This window comes from Platalea leucorodia, assembly GCF_965183815.1.
Source record: "Platalea leucorodia genome assembly, chromosome: 1".
NCBI classification, from domain to species: domain Eukaryota; kingdom Metazoa; phylum Chordata; class Aves; order Pelecaniformes; family Threskiornithidae; genus Platalea; species Platalea leucorodia.
Window position 1 is genome coordinate 82,609,065 of NC_138823.1, and position 18,950 is coordinate 82,628,014.

General features: G+C 37.0%; 1 protein-coding gene across 2 annotated transcripts in view; it reads right to left on the reverse strand.

Moving 5' to 3' along the window:
* Window positions 1–211: 211 nt before the first annotated feature.
* RETREG1 (reticulophagy regulator 1) overlaps window positions 212–18,950 on the reverse strand; it is a 69,478-nt gene continuing 50,739 nt past the window's right edge. For both annotated transcript variants that reach the window (XM_082309458.1, XM_082309459.1), the window contains 6 exons: window positions 11,391–11,517; window positions 9,526–9,610; window positions 8,829–8,966; window positions 6,928–6,992; window positions 5,647–5,773; window positions 212–2,684 (listed from right to left, as the gene is read on the reverse strand). In XM_082309458.1, coding sequence (XP_082165584.1) covers window positions 2,173–2,684; window positions 5,647–5,773; window positions 6,928–6,992; window positions 8,829–8,966; window positions 9,526–9,610; window positions 11,391–11,517 — 1,054 coding nt within the window. In that variant the 3' untranslated portion in view covers window positions 212–2,172. The remainder of the gene's footprint in view (window positions 2,685–5,646; window positions 5,774–6,927; window positions 6,993–8,828; window positions 8,967–9,525; window positions 9,611–11,390; window positions 11,518–18,950) is intronic.

Sequence of the window (18,950 nt, forward strand, 5' to 3'; positions counted from 1 at the left end):
CATAAAACAACAATAAAGTGCGCGCTGTTATAATGCCACCGTTGACAGCCAGCTAGTCCGTCCCATCAAGTGGAAGGATGGCTCCCTCCCGCCTCTCCCTGTCCCGTGGCCCGTTTCCCCTCCCGGCACCAGGGCTCCGGTACAAGGAAGCACACCGTTGTCTGGGTGTCCTACAAAGTTTCACCAGCAACTTGGAAGTTGTACTCTTCTGACTATATAGATTGTCCTAAACATGCAGCAAGGAAACGAGGTTTTTAACTCATCTGAGAAATTTAAATGGCCTTTAAACTGACTGATTTCCCAGCAAAAGCTTCTTTTATTTTTTCAAATGGGAAGGACGTGCTGGGGGAAGCTAAAAAGGAAACTTAACAACCAACGCTGTGGAAGTGATGTGGTCGTGGTTTTTTAATCATTTCCAGAAACTCGCTTTTAATGTTAAGATGTTATAATTTCAAAAGCTGCATCTTGTGGGATCTATATCCAGCATCCACTTACTTCGTAATGCATTTGGTAAGAAAGGCACAGGCTCACTTTTTAACTGGTAAAGGACAGCAAACACAGTCAATATGCATTACAGACACAAAAGCACAAGCAACGATAAAGCCAGTGTCAAAAATGCTCAGCATCTTTCCTTTTGCTACACTCTTTTTGGCCATCTGCCTATTTTTTCACCTCAGAAAGAAAAACAAATTAAAATGGAGTTAACTTTAAACACAGGTTTACCTACACATATATGTTAGTGGAAGATTTTTATAATCTGTTGCTGTACTTTTTGAGGGTCCTAGATGACAGTATTCGCCTCTTCAAATGCCAGCAAATGGAAAATCATGAGTAGTGGTAGCAGCTGACATGGTCCCTCAACTTTGCTAACAGTTTACATCACATGAAAAAAACTAGCTTTACTTCTTCCTATTTCTTTGATTACTATTGCTTAGTATTACAACTCAATTTTGTCACAGGTGAACAAAAAAGCCCTAGAAAAAGTTCAATAAGTTACCTGCTTAAGATCCCATGCCACTCACTGAGCATGTGCGGAGTTTAAACTGGCAAATAATTCAAACGCATTCTTTTTTGTTTTAAATTACATGCCAAGAAGAAGATTCTGAGTGTCTTCTACAGCAAATGACCTCACCGAATACTTTTAAATATCTTAAAAGATTCAACTTGCAACTCAACTTTTGTTGCAAGTGATGGCAGCTGTCCTGGGAAAAATTAAAAAACAAAACCCGTAGAATCTTGAATTAAGGAAGTGGCACCTAAAAAAGCCTTTTCTTTTCTTTTCTTTTTTTTTTTTTTTTTTTTTTGTTTTTTAACTCTAATCTCTATTCCAAACAATAACTACCCTCACCTGCTCCCCAAAAGGTTTTTCGGTTTACATGATATTAACTCTTAAATATAAAAATGTGTTGGCTGACTTTACACGGGCAATATTGCCAAGGACCAGACTCTATCAAGGAACACAGCAGGTGGTCAGTCAAATAGCATGCCACTTTACAACTCTACAAGCCTAAAACAGCAAAAAACTTGGAAATGCATCACCCTATCCAAAATAATTCAAAGGTTTTAAGTATGAAATCAAGTTCTTTGATAGTGTTGCACACGTATTTAAACTAGAATTGTGCTGGTTAATGTGTTTCATATATAGTAGATACACTATACATAATGCTAACTGCGGGGATTCACACTTTTCGGTATGATTGAAGGAGGTGAGATTTAGTTAATCTCATTGCAATCCTCTGATAACTTACCCTCACTGTGTGAATCATGAATTTTATTACATGGTCGGCAACCAAGAATTAATAAACTGCCGATGTTGAAAATTTGGCTCAGGACCCCAAAATACATGGTTGGCAAAAAGATAAAAAAACCCTCTCCCCCAACTCTGTTGAACAACTGACCTCCAACACGCATCTGCAACCAAACAGTGGATAGATAATTCATTTCCATGCTATTACACTGAGGTATAACTACCAGAAACATTAAAACTATCAGTATCAGCTGATATTTATCCAGTTAATTCACTCTGCATAAGGGAAATTATTACAACACATCTAAAGGGATAGTTAAAGCTTACAGCTCAGAATTTTCCTTTTTTTTTTTTTTTTTGCATTTGATTTTTTTGTGTGTGTTTTATATTTCATTTCTTCTATGTTACCAGCTGCAATTTCCAGGTTAATGACTTCCAAGCAGATTTGAAAGGAATCCTGAAGATTTTTTCTTTTCCTGGGATTCTGCTTCTTGGCCTTGTGAAAGTCCCAATTCTTTCTCAATCTGCTCAAGCTCAGACTGGTCAAGCAGTTCAAAATCATCAGCTTCCTCCGTGTCTGTCTCCTCGCTCAAACTGGGCACTGCATGTGAGGGAGCCTGCTGTGCGGACTGCAACTGGTCTTTGATGGCAGCGGACACCGCAGCTGCGATGACATCCCCAGCAATTCCACTCATTAAATTAAAGGTTTGGTCACTGGTCAAAGGCAAGGAGAGCCCTGCAGTGGACGGTCTCTCTTTACTCTGTCTGGAAGCATGATCCACCTTGAGACACGTTTGCTCTTTTTTTCGTTTTTGCTGGATGGGCATACCGATGCTTGAGTCATCGTCGTCGTTTGTTCCGGCACCATTTTCTAAAGAAGGAAATTCTGAAAGATCTCTAGCAAAAGCTTCTTCATGATCACTAGGTCGGTCAAAATCTATTGCAGGATAAAGAGAAGGAAACAGTGTTAGCAAACACAAAAGGCTTCCCAAAAAAACAGCCAAATGTAAAAACGCAATTAGTAAGTTTTCCTTTAAACACATTTACTAATCCATAGTGTAGTAGTCTTCTGTAGCATTAATGCAGAGGAGCTTTGTGTGACGTCTAAAATAAAATGGTTTTGAGGTCGTAAACCTACTACCACAAGTCACCCGGTATCAACCTAATTCAGAGAGTTATTTGAGGATAGTATCTTTTTAAAATGGTATCTAGCTGTATATGAAACAAACCATGTACATCTTCAGCACAGCCAGTTCTAAATACACCAGCCACATGAAGTCCTTAAATTTATAATGTCACAACAGGTCTTTAAACATTTTTCTTCACAATATATATGAATTACAAATACATAAGTGCATATGAATGTATTATAAGCTTTCAAAACACTTGTAGAACAAAAAAAAGAATGTTTACATGTTTAAATAAAGATACAAAACCAATGTAAAGACTTAATCTGTAACTTTTTCCTTTCTTGACCAATGCTTTTATTAAATAGAAAACAGAAAATGGAAACTCTACAGATGACTAGGATAGTTTCACATTTTCAAGGGGATAAAAAGCAGAATGTAAACAAATAAAAGATTAGATTTTAATGACTGCGTTAATGGCATGATATTTGTTACTATAAATGTGTAAAATATATTGACCACAGTACATGGCCTGTGGGAGAGACCTAAATGAGCATAAGGGAATATTTTGATCTAGTATTTGAACGAGAAGGCAAAAAAATAATCAGTTTGAACTTACTTTCTATGAAAACAAGCAACAGGCGCATTCATAAGGGCTAAGGAAATGAATCCTAAAAATGTCTGGTACGTCATTTTCTCCATTTTCTTTAGGAAAAACAGGCTGGGAAGGTGAGGAGGAAGGGCTGTGCTGTATGCAGAGTGGTGGCTCAAATGCACGGAGCTTTGAGAGGAGATGAGCCACTCCTCGGATGCATCCCATCTGGTCTTGCACTTGTGTGTGTGTATCCCATTGGCTGAAATGCTCCGTGGGGGGAGAACAGTGGATGTTTATTTTTCACTTAGCAAGGCCTTTAATGCAGTTTCCCACATTTTCCTTACAGGCAAACTTGTGAGCAAACTGGGTAAGTGAACTGTAAGGTGGGTGGACCACTGGCCGGACTGCCAGGCTCAAAGGGCAGTGATCAGTGATACCAGGTCCCACTGGAGGCCACTTATTAGTGGTGTCTCTCAAGGTACTGAAGCCAACACTGTTCAGTGTTTTTATTAATGACTTGGATGATAGGATGGCACTCTCAGCCAGTTCATGGGCAGAAAGGAACTGCTGTGGGGCAGGTGTATTTGACATTCTGGAGGGCAGGGCACCCTCGGAGGGACCTCAACAGGCTGGAGAAATGAACAGGCTGAAAAGGAACATCATGACATTCACCAAAAGCAAATGTGGAGTCCTGCATCTGGAATAAGCTGTGCAGCAGTACAGGTTGGGGGCAACCAGACTGAAAGCAGCTTTCAAGAAAAAGAGCTGTGACAGCAAGTCAGTGGTATATCCTTGCAGCAAGGAAGGCCAACCACATACTGAGCTATACTAGCAAAAATGAAGTCAGATAGTCAATGGAAGGGATCTTCCCCCTCTATTCAGCACCTGAGAGCACGCATTTGGAGTACTTCGTCCAGTTTTGACCTCTCCAGTACAAGACAGACAATGAAAGACTGGAATGAGTCCCCTGGAGGAGGGTCAGCATGATTATTAGGGAGCTGGAGAACACGACATATGAGGAGATGCTGAGAATGGAATTTGTTCGGCCTTAAGAAAAGGTGGCAAAGCAGGGATCACACAGTTGTCTTTACCTAATGGGAAGGTATAGGGAAGATGGGGCCTGACTCTTCCTAAAGGTGCACAGTGGAAGGATGACAGTAAATCGACACAAGCTGGAACGTGGGAAATTTTGACTCGCTACAAGAAAAAAACTTTTTCATCATGAGGGTGATGAAATATTGAAAACAGCTGTCCAGGGAGGTTGCTGAACCTCTACCATTGGAGATGCTCAAAATTCAACTGGTCACAGCCCTGAGCAACTTGATCAAGTTGAACCTGCTTTGAATAGGACGTTAGATGAGATGAATGACAGTGGTTCATTCCAACTTACGAGTCTGTGATTGTACAATGCTGTCTATTTACAACTTGAAATATTAACAAAATAATTAAAATTATTAATTTGGCCTGTATAATGTCGTTAAGTAATATCACCCTACTTTTCATTTACAGCAGACTTTTCCTAGAAGAGGAGAAATGCAAGACGAGCAGAGCAACAAATCCACAGATAAGATTACACCAAACTACTGTTGTCCTTAATCTTTATTCAGGAAAAGTGCTAACTGAAACCTTGGCCTGTAAAAAGTAAGAACTTAAACATCTGGTTAAGATCAAGACAAGTGCTTGAGGGTCTTTTCCTAGTCTTAGTCTTCACATCTCATTTAGGCTTATTGCTGGCTGTCTTCATCAGCATTATAGTAACCAAAACCTAATAATACTTTCTTTAATTGGCTGCTTAGCAATTCAAAGTATTCACTTTTCTTCCTCAGCTTTTATTTGTGTAGCTCCACCAAAGTGTTGGTACTAACTTAAAAGGTTTACTTGCTTAAAAGGTTTGGTGCAAGAGAGAGCTAAATCTGGCACTTACTGAATGTGTCGGTTTTACCCACCACTACTTATTTATTTAGACACTTACTGAGGTATTTTATTATTTATAAGATGAGGACAGCTCTTACACAAGATGTATTCAAAATTATATAAAACACTGGAATTAATTTTTAATTTGTTGTAGCGGGGAAAAAACCTAATCCAAAAAACTTTTGTCCTCAAATTCTCTAATCATTTTCAGGTAACTTACATGACTGCAATTCATCGATGAAATAGATGAAGCCATTACATACCATCAGATGTGTCTGTCTGTGGAGAATACCCTTCGGATAAGTTAAAGGTCCCATTATCGGTCCAAGATACTTCTGATACATCTGTGTCAGACACTGACAGCTCTTTGGCAACAACTGCAGGACTAACCTAAACATAAAAAAGTCCCAAATGTGGTATTCTTATACTCAGAAAAATCACACTACAGGAAGCCAATGCTTAGATACTGAAAAAGAAGCCTCTTGCATGTCATAGCAATATAAATCATCTCCTATTTAAGCTTTCATTGCAGAAACATGAAAATAATAGTATACAATACTTAGAATTGAAGAATCCCTCTTTGCAATAACTGAAAGCTGTATTATACTGAAGACACATAGAAAATTCCAATTATTCATTCTGAAAGTAATATCCTACTGTAACGAAAGCAGAATGAGCCTGCAAATACAAAATATGCATAAATGTAAAGAAATGGATAAACTTGGATCAAAAAAAACCCCACTATCTATAAGACAGTCAAAAATTAGCTAAATAAAAAAATCATTATCCTTTACCAATTTATCCAACAATATTCAATTATGTCAGCTACAAATTTTTATCCCATGGGATGTAAGTAAGTTTATTTTTTTTTCAGAATACAAAAACACCTTCAAAGCAATCACCGTCAAAGTCAGGCTCTATACACTACTGATCAAATACTGCATAAGAATTCCTAGAAAACTGATTTCTTTTCTATCAACCAGTGTTCTGATTAGAATGGAAAATCCTTTGCCATACAATTATTTAGAATATTAAGAAAGAAAGGAGACATTAGAATGTTCTCATACATATCTAGAAAGAGATTTATAGATAATGTACTGATTTACACTATCATTAAAAATGATCAGACAAGTGATTACACAAGTATCTGACAAATTACATAGGTTTTCTACAGACATTTCCCTTTTATATTTTAATTTGATAAAAATTAGCTGCAATTTCTCTGTTGCAAATAAAAATAGCTGCCTTTGCTATTAAATTCTAGTTTAATCATTCCACAGCCAATACAAAATAAACACATTCTTATTTTAGTAGGCCAAAGAAACCATTACCTTGAAGGTCAAAAGTCACAAATGCAGTAAGTTAATTAGTATAAGGCTAAAGATGGAGACTATGAATCACTTTTAAAGCGTACTGCTCAGTTCAGAACACAGGCTCCTGGGCAGGTTAAAATCTTCCACAGAAAAGAGAGACGGTAGTCTAGATACTCCCCATTATCTATATAGATTTTAAAAGCAAGATAGGGCTGACTGAAAAAAAGTCACCTTAGGACACAGGGCTGATATGTCTAATTCACTGTCATCTTCTGTGGGTTTTGTTTTTGCTGTTTCTGAAAGAAAAAAAAATATTTTTTATCCTACTCATGACAACGGACTTTGAGGTTCAGTGTGCGTTCCCTGTCACACAGCTTGCGTAGTAAACTTCCACCTGTTGACGCAGTGCATCATTTACGTAATGTGCTACTGAGGTGAGGGAAAAAAGGCTGGTTGAGAGGCTTGATATTTATCAAAATATATCATGCAGCAGCCAAAGCGGGAGAGAGACTGTTGCTCTGAAATACATTCCAACATGTTTATTTACTTAGTTTCAGAAGTCTCTGTCGCTCACCATAATATAACATTCCCTGGCAATATATATCAGTCTTTTAAACTACACTGCTGGTACAGTGCACAGTTGTAACATACTGTTAAAACAGGCAGTGTAGTTACCGCAGCACATTACTTTTACATCAGAACATGCAATTTTCTGGATAATTGTGTGTAATCTTCATTCACAAAACCTTTCTTCTTCTTTGCACCCAGTTCCCCTGCATTCACAACATTTATATGCAAATATGCATACAGAGCATCCTCTGAAGTCTGGCAGAATGCTGCTCCTAACAGATGAACGGAGACAAAAATTTCGCCTCCTCTTCTCTCTCTGGCTGAGAATAGTCTCATGAATATTTTAAACCAATATAAGCTGAAAAACACAGTCATATTATTCTTGGTTGTCTATGTTTGCCACTTGCTATTTCCTCTCTCGTGCCAGTACAAGGGTTTGTGAACCCATGTGGTGAACCCAAGTGGTGAAGCACGGTAGGGAACTTGTCTGGGTCACATTAAACCGGAGGGTGAGAGGCAGGAAAGAACGAATCTAACCTCAACCATTCTCCCAGTGCCGGCTTATGAAATTCATGAAACAATAGTCTCACCTCTCTGCCAGTTTCACTTAAAAGTAGAACAAGGTGGAATAATACATGAAAGAAATTTTTCAATGCATTATTCCTTATTTCCAACAACTACTGCATTATATATAAGAGAAGGGGAAAAGGCAGGTGGTTCCTCTCATTGCGTCTAGGAACAGCACATTGTGTGATGAAGGGTAACAAGAAATGCATGTTTTAAAGCAGATATGAAATCTACTGATGTAACACCAACTAAAAAGGGTAGGCTAACTGCAAGTAATGTGACTGCACTACAAAGGATTAATTACCAAAACTGTAGCATACACAAAAAGTAAGCTAAAGATAACCTTGCTCATATAAATATTTTTCTTGAAATAGCTTTATTACTTAAAATCTAAAAGTTTCTAATGTTATAAAGATTTCAGGTGAGATAGGTGAGATTTTGTTTTAAACTGATTTCTCCCCTTTCTAACTAAAAACTTTGATTAATTTGTAGCTACTATCCTACTGCAATTCTTAAATGCTTATTGAGTATTTGGGGAAACAAACAAATTCTTGTTGCTGTTGGGAGTGAAAACAAGGTGGATTTAGATACTGGAACACAGTTCAGTCTCTTACTGAAAATTCTGTTATGTGCTCATTTTGTGTTCTTGAGTGAGTCTCTCTCCTGAATAAGTTTGCCTTATTTAAACAGAGATAAGCATTGCATACTTTACAGCTAGTAGTTTTTTCTGAAAACCTACAAGCAGTACATCTAATCAAGTATGAAGAGAACCACCAGTCTTGCCTTGTTTCCTTGCATGAAATAATTTTTTTTTTACCATACCCAGACATCTGACATACTTTATCACTCCTTATAAAGCCAAGAACAGTAGCCAGGTTCAAAGCAAGACATACCTTTACAATTGGCTTCACAAGACAACCAAACTGTCTGCAAGGTGAATAAAATTTTCTCTGCATACAGAAATACATTACTTGGGACTATACTTAATTACTCACCAGATCTCTCTTTTTTCTTCTGGTTGATATATTCCACTATTCCAAAATCTAGTTTCATCAGAACAGTCTTAATTTTGTTGCACACTTTCTGTCCAAATTCATTGCACTTAAGGAAGGGACATAAAAAGGCACACAATACTGTGATAAAAATGAAGACAGAGAGAAAAATTGTATTGAAATATTGCTTCATAAGAAGCTACTCAATAAAGATTAAACAATGCATTTGTGTAAGATAACTACTGATTTTACATAATGCAATTAGTTTTACATGAAAAAGCACTGTGAAATACCCATGTCAGACAAACTGTTAACGTCAAATCCAGTGTCTAGGAGCTATTACTACTCGTCGCAGAAAATACCACAGTATTCCTATCAACTGACACCTTTTTTACTTCCAGTAAGGCACAATTTACGATCACTATAACATTTTTCATTATCTTGATTTAGTCTGATTTTTATATCTCTACCTAAGAAACACGACCATGCAACGTTGTGCCAGAATCAACAAGCTGAAAAAACTTGTAAGCTGACTTTCATGTGACAAAAAGCACTTGTCAGAACCTACATCTATATGTATATATGTGTATGTATAGGCGTGTGTGTATATACATAAATACAAAAAATACTTCCTATACAGAGACCAAATAATGAACAAACCACATACATAAATTATGATTGAAAAAGAGAATATACTTACACAGGACATAGGAGAGGACAACTCCAGGAATGTAACTTCCCAAGACAGTGAAAAACGTACATACACTGCAGACTAGTAGGCAAAACTGGGAAAAACATTAAAATTGGCCATTAACACTTGCACTGTTTAAATATTTAGATCATTTTGCAAAAGAAAAATGTTGCATGTGAAATGAAATCTAGAAAGCAGTAGAAAATGGAAGGTTTTTTTTTTTAAATTAGGAAATACTTTAACACTCCTTGTGCAAATAAGCATCAAAGTTCATTTTGGCTAATTAAGATGTACCCCCTCTTCTATTACAAAAATATGCTATTTTTATTCATTTAGTGTAAAGGTTTAACAAGCTCATAGTTGTTGCTAAAATTACTATAAATTACTTCATCTTCATTAGACAAAAAAAGGCTAAACAGTTGATACGCAGGAAAAATCCCCAGATCGCTAACTGAAGTATTACAATGCACACTTGCTGCATGCTTACAAAAGCAAAAAAATCCTGATGAGTACAGTTCTCTCCCCTGTTGTGTTGCGTCGTGAAACTGTTTTCTCTCACATGCTGGCTACTCCAGCATCCCCATAATGACAAGGCTGAGCTGAATTTTCAATATAAAACTTGAGATTCAGCCTCTGCTGCAACTGAGGCACATAGTGCATCTTTCACAACTACACAATGCTGAGTACAGAATTGATCTGTTGAAAGTTTACAGAAAGAATCCATTTGCTTTTGGAGTTAAATTGCAATAAAATAGTTAATTCAAAGAAATTTTGTGCACAGCTGCAGTGCCTAATTGGCTTGTAATTGTAACAGTAAAATAATGACATGGCTCAGAGAATGAGGTCAGGAAAAAGAAAGGAAAACATGCTGTCAAAATCAGCTTTTCTAAATCAGGAGTAGATATATCTTAACACACAGTTACTGTGTCACGTCACTACAGGACAAAATTAAGGGACTATGTATACTGATACCGCATTTCCTTATCTCAATATACCTCTACTTCTTTTAAATATAACTTTATTATCCTAAACACATAATTTCTTTTTGTATAATTTATACATCTTTGAAATGTATTTCATCCTGTTGCCCATCTGTATTTTCAGTCTAAACTCCTAATATTTGAGTGTGGTACTACATACTTCCAATTTCCTAATTCTGAAGGGCCTGTTTCCATGAAAGATTTTGTGGCAAAGTTCACCGAGATCAAAAGAGGGGGAAAAAACCTCCTAATCCCCTTTTGAATTTTTATGATTAGCAATACAAGTATAAAAATGAAATCTACTATTGCCATGATATACTTCTATATTATTTATATTTTACTTTGGAGAAGAAAGCTGCTTCACTTTTGGCTAGAACTACGTAATAGTCTTCTTCCTAATAGGAAAGAAGAAACCATACTCTTGCTTGCCTCTTCATGAACTGGGTTCTCCAGCTCAGTCTTTCCAGTAAAAAAAACCCAAACGACTCTATCTGTATAGAAGAAAAATTATCACAATAAATTAGGAAGGATTTCTTTTTATCATATAATACTTGTGCAGCTATTTCTGAAAACTAAAATTATCTGGAAAAAACATGTATGTTTAGGAACTGTGTACTTTTCCTGCCTTTTCAAGGTTTTATTAAATTGTGATGTTTTAAATTTCCTTTCCATTGAATGACTGGTGAGGTTCCAGCAGCTGCAAGGGGAGGGACTATACTACTGTAAACTTTACTGTGAGCAGCTTTGCTCACTGCTGACCTGGTTGTGTTCTGCACAGGAAGAACTTAGGAGAAACTCAAGACTGAATGTATCATAACATGTATTTTATTTTTCAGGTGTTTGGTTTTTTAAATCTATGCCACCAAATTGTTAATCTTACTTGGGAGTGCTTACCTTGCCAGGGTTTTGTTCCTTGAAGTGGGACATTTCTTGAAGAAATACAAATAAATTCATCAGTGTTTCTGAAATGCACTGATTTATTCTGGGTCTGTAATCTTGCCTGGAATTGATGACTTTCCAGCTGAGTAAAACAAACAAAAATACCCAACAAATGTGGTTATAGCTCATATGAAAGTTGAAACTGGTTGAAAACATTTTAAGCCTTATCAACTTCCAAGCCAATCATGTTGTAAAGCTATAGCCTCCAGTGATCGAATGGCTGCTGCTATGCTGCAGATACTTGTGCTTGTTTCCACATATTTTGTTTCATATTAGGCATACGTTGGCACATATTTATATTTATATCAAATAAAGTAACAGCAAAGTTTTGTCACAGGTGAATCAAATTACAGGATAAATCAAAAACTACATTATGAAAAAAATGAATGTATAAGCATTGGTGTGCAGCAATAAGGACATACACATAGACTGTCTGATCAAACTGCCAGCTCCTATTTCCACATAATTACTCTGCTATTTAGCTACTAAAACACCACAAGGCCCTGTTAACAGTTCTTCTCGTTATTCAGAATGCAATGCCCTCTGATAGTTCCCTGGGACAACTTAAATTTTACCAAGCATCAGTAAGTGACTGATGAGATTTTTGCTATTTAAACTTCACCCTGTATGAATTTGGTGCTCAAAAGTAACACTTAAACATTTGCTTTAATATATACCAAGATATGAAATTTTATTTTTTTTATAGTGAACATAAGACTAACAAAAAAATTCCTATCATCACTTATAAAAATACCTGCAGTGATTAAAAACTTCCATGTTAAAATTATCCTTGTTCAACAACAGATTGCTTCGTCATTTTTATTGGCCATCATGAGCATTTGGACTTTTCTCAGTTGAAAGCTAGTTAGTAGGTTGCTTTTGTCTACCTTTTCTACTGAGGACACACGCATAACCTACCTTTGCTGTACTGTATTTTATTAGCTATGATTTAATGTTCATTCTTACTAATAAGGCACCATCATGTTTTACGATACTAACTTGCTAACGTCTCTCATTTCCTGATATAAGGAAAGCCATGAAGATTTTGAAGTTTTTGAACATCTGTTTGTGTTTTTCTGAGCCACTGGCAATATCGATGCACATGTCCAACAGCCCTGATGTCCACCTGGCTCAGGTGTTACTTTGCAGTTTTGTTCCCATAAGTGACAGACATGATGCTGCATGCTGAAAATTAGAGTACTGCTTTTTAATTTGCTTAACACCTAACATTTTTCAAAACAGATGTGGATCCCTATATAGCAACTTTAACCCTACCCAAAATAGGCTTTTTTGGTCTATAAAGCGAAAGTGTACAGTAATGTTTTCATATGGGCATGAGTTCACACCTCCCTTGCACCGAGAACTGCACTGCAGATCTTTCTAGCAAAAGCAACTGGTTTACTTAAGACAGCCCTGGGAGATAATGGTTGAAGGAAAATACATTTGAATTCTGGAAATTATTTACTTGGAAGTTAGGTATATAATTGCACTGGACTACAAGAGATATATTGATCTTTCCTTAAAAGATAAGGCTCTGACTTGCTTCTCTTCGTAGGGCTGGGGCTATACGCTGACACTGCACTGAAAGGGAAGTGACCTCTCACACGGCAGCATGCGAGGTATACTAACATAGCACTGAAGGGATGCTGATTAAAAGGGTCAAGTGGCCTAAATTAGGCAGCAGCTTCAATGAATGAATCATGATAGCAAGTAAAATAATGTAATCCACACTGTTTATTACATTATAATGTCAAATGAAAAGGCTGGGATTACATTATTACCTCAGATATCTGGTCACATATTAATAACAGAACTAGGCAAATGATAAGTAACTATATATAAAAATGTCTATTTCACTTTATTTTCCAACAAAAAAAACCCCTCTATTTATAAATTTTCAGTTGTATAACCCAAAAGATGTCACTTCTATTTTACAAATTATGATAAAAGGAGAAAGCGAACTCTGAATTTCAAATCCTATGTCTCATCAAAAAGAAGACCAAACTTAAGTTCTCCTTAAAATCTTTAACCAACATTTCAGCCAAACTGCAGACAACATGTCTGACATCCAATTCAGCAAGGTCTAAAGCCACTTTTTCTTACAATTATAAATTCTTGCTCTCATTTCTCCTAAACACACAGGATAAGAGGATTTTGGGCTTATGTTGAATTGTACACTTTGGTCCAACTGCTGCCCACATTTAAATTTGTGAATTTTTACATACTTATATCTAAGCCAGGAATAAGTCATCTTCTCCCACATCCATGATACCTATTTATATTCTACATGGGAATGTTATGTCCCTTCTTTTCTGAACTGCAGACATACCAATTACTTGGAAGCAGCTTTCCGAACATAATGGAGATTAACCACTATTTTTAGATACTTGGTCTGAGCAGCTTCATTTTTGTAAAAAAGTCGGGACTAATTTTGGTCAAAAATGTCCAAAGAAACTTCATGGAGAAACTTCATCTTTCTCTATACCTATACTTAACTACTATACAGCAGCTTCGCCACGAGGTGGTGACAAAGCAACATCGGGTTTGGAGCAAGGTTTGGGAGCCATTTCATACAGAACATAAATAGCATGCACGGGGGATTCATATTCAAACTATCGTATGCATAGTGGAGTGCAGAACATGCCTTAAAGAAAAACTAGTATTTCAACCATGGTGTAAAACCGATTGAAGTTCAAAACCCAAACTGTTGCCCTATTCCTGACTTTATTATATTATTTACTATATTATAGTATTTGTAGTATTGCAGTAGTGTGATTTCCTCTTACATCACAAAATATTCAGTGAGGGTTGTTTTTCCCCCTTCAAGAAAAAAACATAAACAATTTAAAATAGTGTACCTGAAATTCATAGGTTGAGAGTCTCATGTCTTGAACTAGGTGACTTTTGTAAGACAGAAAAAACGCAACATATTTTCCAGCCATGCCTGGCACTGCATGCAGCTATTTGCCTCTGACAGAGGATGTAAATAAAACCATCAAATAACTCATGAAGAGCACCGCAGGAACCCAGCAGGAGGGATTAGCAATGTTACACAGAACTTTTTGTCCGCCTCCCATCCACAGTAGCAATTTCAATTTCCATCCTCTCTGATAATTAGCGGCTTGAGAAAAGTAGCATACAAAAGTTTTGTCTTATGAGAGAACTGCAATTTTTATGGATAGGCTACTCTCCTTAAAGAAACATTGCTTCCAGCTTTTGTAAACCATTCTGTGGCATTAATAATATGGATTTTAAGAGTTGCCTCTTTATTCTAGTGTTGAAAACTACTATTATGACAGTATTCTGAATTACAAAATCCTTTTACAGACTTTACTCCTATCCTTTATCTAAAATTGTTGACAATCAAAGTGGAACTTTGTGGAAGCACAAAGAGAGAAAACAGACAGGCCTGATGCCTACTATCAAAACAGAGCTTTGAAATACATAGGACAATTGCAGATAGTTGGCTTACTAACTTTAAGTTAATTGCAAAAATGGGGGGGGGGAGGGAGATGAAAGCGTAAACTACAATAATAATGCAAACTATTTTCATATACACTAACCACCAATATAAAGACAATACAGATTAAAGAGGAGGGATACAACAAGGCACACTGGGATGACTAATAACAATTCAAAACAAACATGCAAATTATGCAGAAACATGGCACATTTGCAGGGAAAGTTCTCTGGGGTTGCTTCTCTTGGTTGTTAATAATGCTTTCGTTTGCCAAGTTTAAAACATGTTGAAAGTATGAGCTGCAGTGCAGATAAAATGGATTGCCAGGTGCTTTGGTCCCGTTGTCCACATGGGGAGAATTGGCAAAGCCGCCGCCAAGCAAGAAGAGTGGATGGTACAGGTGAAGTTTGCTTCAAAACATTACAAACACACTATTAAGTTTGCTCCGCAAAAGAATACTTGGCAGTTTCTTGCAGGCCACATGAAATCACGAGACACCTTTGTCAGTTCTACTACAGCCACACTTTCCTATTTTGCAAGGAACACCAGGGACTATTTTGAAGTCTTATTCTGATCTTAGGCAACGAGAGGTGTCGGAAAGCCAGCTTGCTGGTCTTCAGTGCGACAACCAGATGCACGTGCTGCCTCTTCTTGTTCACACCTCCCAACAGCTGCCAGCCCTGGTAACATCTGTCCCTCCTGTCCCTCTCCCCTAGAGCCCGCTTGAGCGGCAGCGTTACCCCGGGGCCAGAGGGCTGGAACCAGCAGGCAGCAACAGAGACCCTGGTGAAGGGGGAGCGAGAAAGAAAGGAGGTACCACGTGTATTCGTATGTATGCGAAGAGAGCGAGGTTATGCCATGCCCTTGTAGAAACAGACATAAACATTAAACTTGCATGAGATCAAAAGCTGACAGACACTTAACGATGCATACTCCAGACAAATTCATTTTTCAATGATCACATTTAAAGACAAAAGGGAAAAAAAGTAGATACGTGAAGAGATGGAGATGATGAACATGGAGTGCATCACATCATCAACCAAGAACATAAACTTCAGCATAGTATTAGTGGAGTTACTTTCAGTACCTTAATAAATGACTTGAATATGAACCCTACACTTCCTGCCAAAACAGCTTTTGGGACTCCTGTCAAGGTGCTCCTTTGGTGACACAAGCAGCCAACTCTCTCTGAACACTTTCAAAGGTTTTTGTGCACAACTTAGGAAAAATAAAATTTTACGCTCCCATCACTTATATGGAGTTTGATATAAAGTGCTATGCTTCTATTCTAAAACGACTGTCAATAAGATTCAAGGTGTTCAGAGAGAAAACTGATTACTCATATCCTTCTGACTACCTACTGCATCACTTCTAAAACTGAGCAAATGTATGAACTGTTACTTAGTAGCTAGGAAAAAAAGAAAAAAAAAAAAATCATCACAACACCCTCCCGCCCCAGATGCTTCAACCCATCACAGTCAGAAACTCTGGCCAGGAGAGTCAGTGGCATTACATTCTCTAAAAATGACTGATGGTGTCATGCTCTCATTTTGTATCTAGACATCTGTTCAAGCAAAGCCCCGTCACATTTCTCTCAGAAAGGTCAGCAGCTCTCATGTTACTGGTTTAAAGATCTCTTCGTGATGTGATGGATTTTTTTTAATTATGTGTACACAGTTTTATATGTAACTTCACATAGATACACTACTCAGAACTGCAGCAGTGACAAAGTACACCATGATGTGGTGGCTCTGAAGGATCGCACCTACATAAACAAAGAGTTAGTAATTATAGAGCTTCTAAACCTTCTTGATTTCCCAATTGTAACCACACACGCTTGAAACCTGTGCAGACTCTGTAATTTTAAGGGTAACTTAAAATGTATTAGTCAAGGTGGAAGAGCTAAAAGTTACCTTCCCAACAATATGTAAATCAAAATATAGGTAATACAGCTATTTTGCAGTCTTTTAAAAATTAATAACTAGAGCTTACAGAATGATGCAGCTGTAAGGGATGTGGATACCTAAGGACAAACCTCATAGGCAACCAGGAGTTAAGTATGAAACACGACCAAACAAAATCAAGTGTGTAAACTGGTAGCAAAACCCAGTCAAGCAGGTTTACCTTTTCAGAGCTTTCACAGGTCTCTCCTGTGAGGAAAGGAATCACCACAGTGCAGAAGGCAGTGATTATAATGATGCAGTTACCCTTCTTTGAAACAAACATTTTATACCTGAAGACCTATGCCAAAAATATATTTTAAAATTTGTCTCCTAAATTATTGAGGTACAAAGGTAATGGATAAAAAATAGCTTTTTGAGGAAAAAAGTTTGAAAAAAACATTTACAATGCTTTCTTACATTTAAATTTCAGGTGACCACATACTCAAAAGGAAAATAACTATCCCTCTCTCTCTCCCCAAAATATAAAATAATGTAAAAAGCACATTTTACAGTTAAGTGTATTAAAGTACCAATGGCAAAACCCTCTAAAATCTACTACTGAACTGTGTGGTAGAAAACAATGCAATATTGATCAGCCTTATTGTAATACAATGTAACAAATATGTGAATGTTACGTGCACTACATGGAAAGACACAATAGCAAGCACCACTGAACTCACTGCATAGCATCTTAATGACCTATGTGGCTAATTTAAAAGGTGATTATGTAGAGTTGTGCTTTATCCTGTGCCACTTTTGGATCCTATGCAATCGTTAAGTATACTAAAATAATTATATGTGTGTCATGTGGCTATGACCAAGTCAACAAGACTTGCAATTTAAATGAATCACTGGGGCACCATGTAAAATCCTGCTTGCTTCAAAGAGTTCCACAAAGGGATGCTCTATCACTGAAAGAACGAGGAACGTGGGAAGCATCCACAAATACACTCCGTTCTCAAACGTTAGGGAGAATCTTCATCTACTGCCTTTTTGCTACGAACTCTACAAAGCTTTTCTAATAGAAATCTCTCCATATCCACATGCACTTTATTTCCCATTGCTAATCTATAGGCGCTGCACAGGTTTAGGCTTTCAGCAACATGTCATACTGTGGCAAACATCCTTTAACTGATCACGTTCGCCATCCCTTCAATGTTAAGGCTTGGGCACACTTGGAATCTCTAAGATTTCCAAAGTTCAACAGATTGTTTTTAAATTGAAGCTGGAGAATGTAGTTAACCTTAAAGAGTAACTAAAAACATTTCCCAATCCAAAAATCTCCTTTAATTATCATCTCTCCTGTAGTTCAAATACATCATTTCTAAGAACTAAGTGAATTCTGTTAATACCGTGCAACATTGCTTCTCAAGCTTTTAAAGTGTTTTCTTTCTGACCTCATCTATCTTCATCTGATACTTCAGTTTTATGCTTTTTATTAACAGTGAATCTGTCCAACTTGCCGTTACTGGTTTTTTCAGGGGAAGGTGTGCAATAAAAAGCTGAAAAAAGATCTTATTTCACAGCTTTCAGTAACATGCATGCCCCTTCTGTTTCTTGACCAAGGATATTTTTCAGTAACATTACTGTACAAGAAATATGTTTAAACCATCCGCATTTGATGAGGCTGGATGTGTTTTTCTCAATGGACTGCACAGCAGACTGGTCAGGACATGTGACTTTCAACAAAACATAATAGAAGCAGCATTTCATACCTGACTATACGCTTCTTGCACAGTGTGTTAAACTAAGGTCATAATGGCATTTTATTCTCTTCAGCTGACATGGGAACATTTTACCACTGCTGTGCTGCTACACAATATCAATCCCATAAATTAAGTTTTTTTTTTTTTCTCTCCTTATATTACTAGTCAAGAACAAACTTTTCTTAAAATGAAAGCAATCCTATTGTTATAAAAATACACTCAAGTGTTCTTCAAAGGGATAGGGGAACTCATCTTGTCCTACAGTTGCTTAAAAAAAAAAAAAAAATAGCCCATTACTACCAGGATTTTATTTTGGAGGAGATGCGTTCATCTCTTCTATTCAAGTATAACATCAGTCATTTTATAAAGTCTTAATAAGGAGCTGTATTGTCTTTCTTTAGCTGAT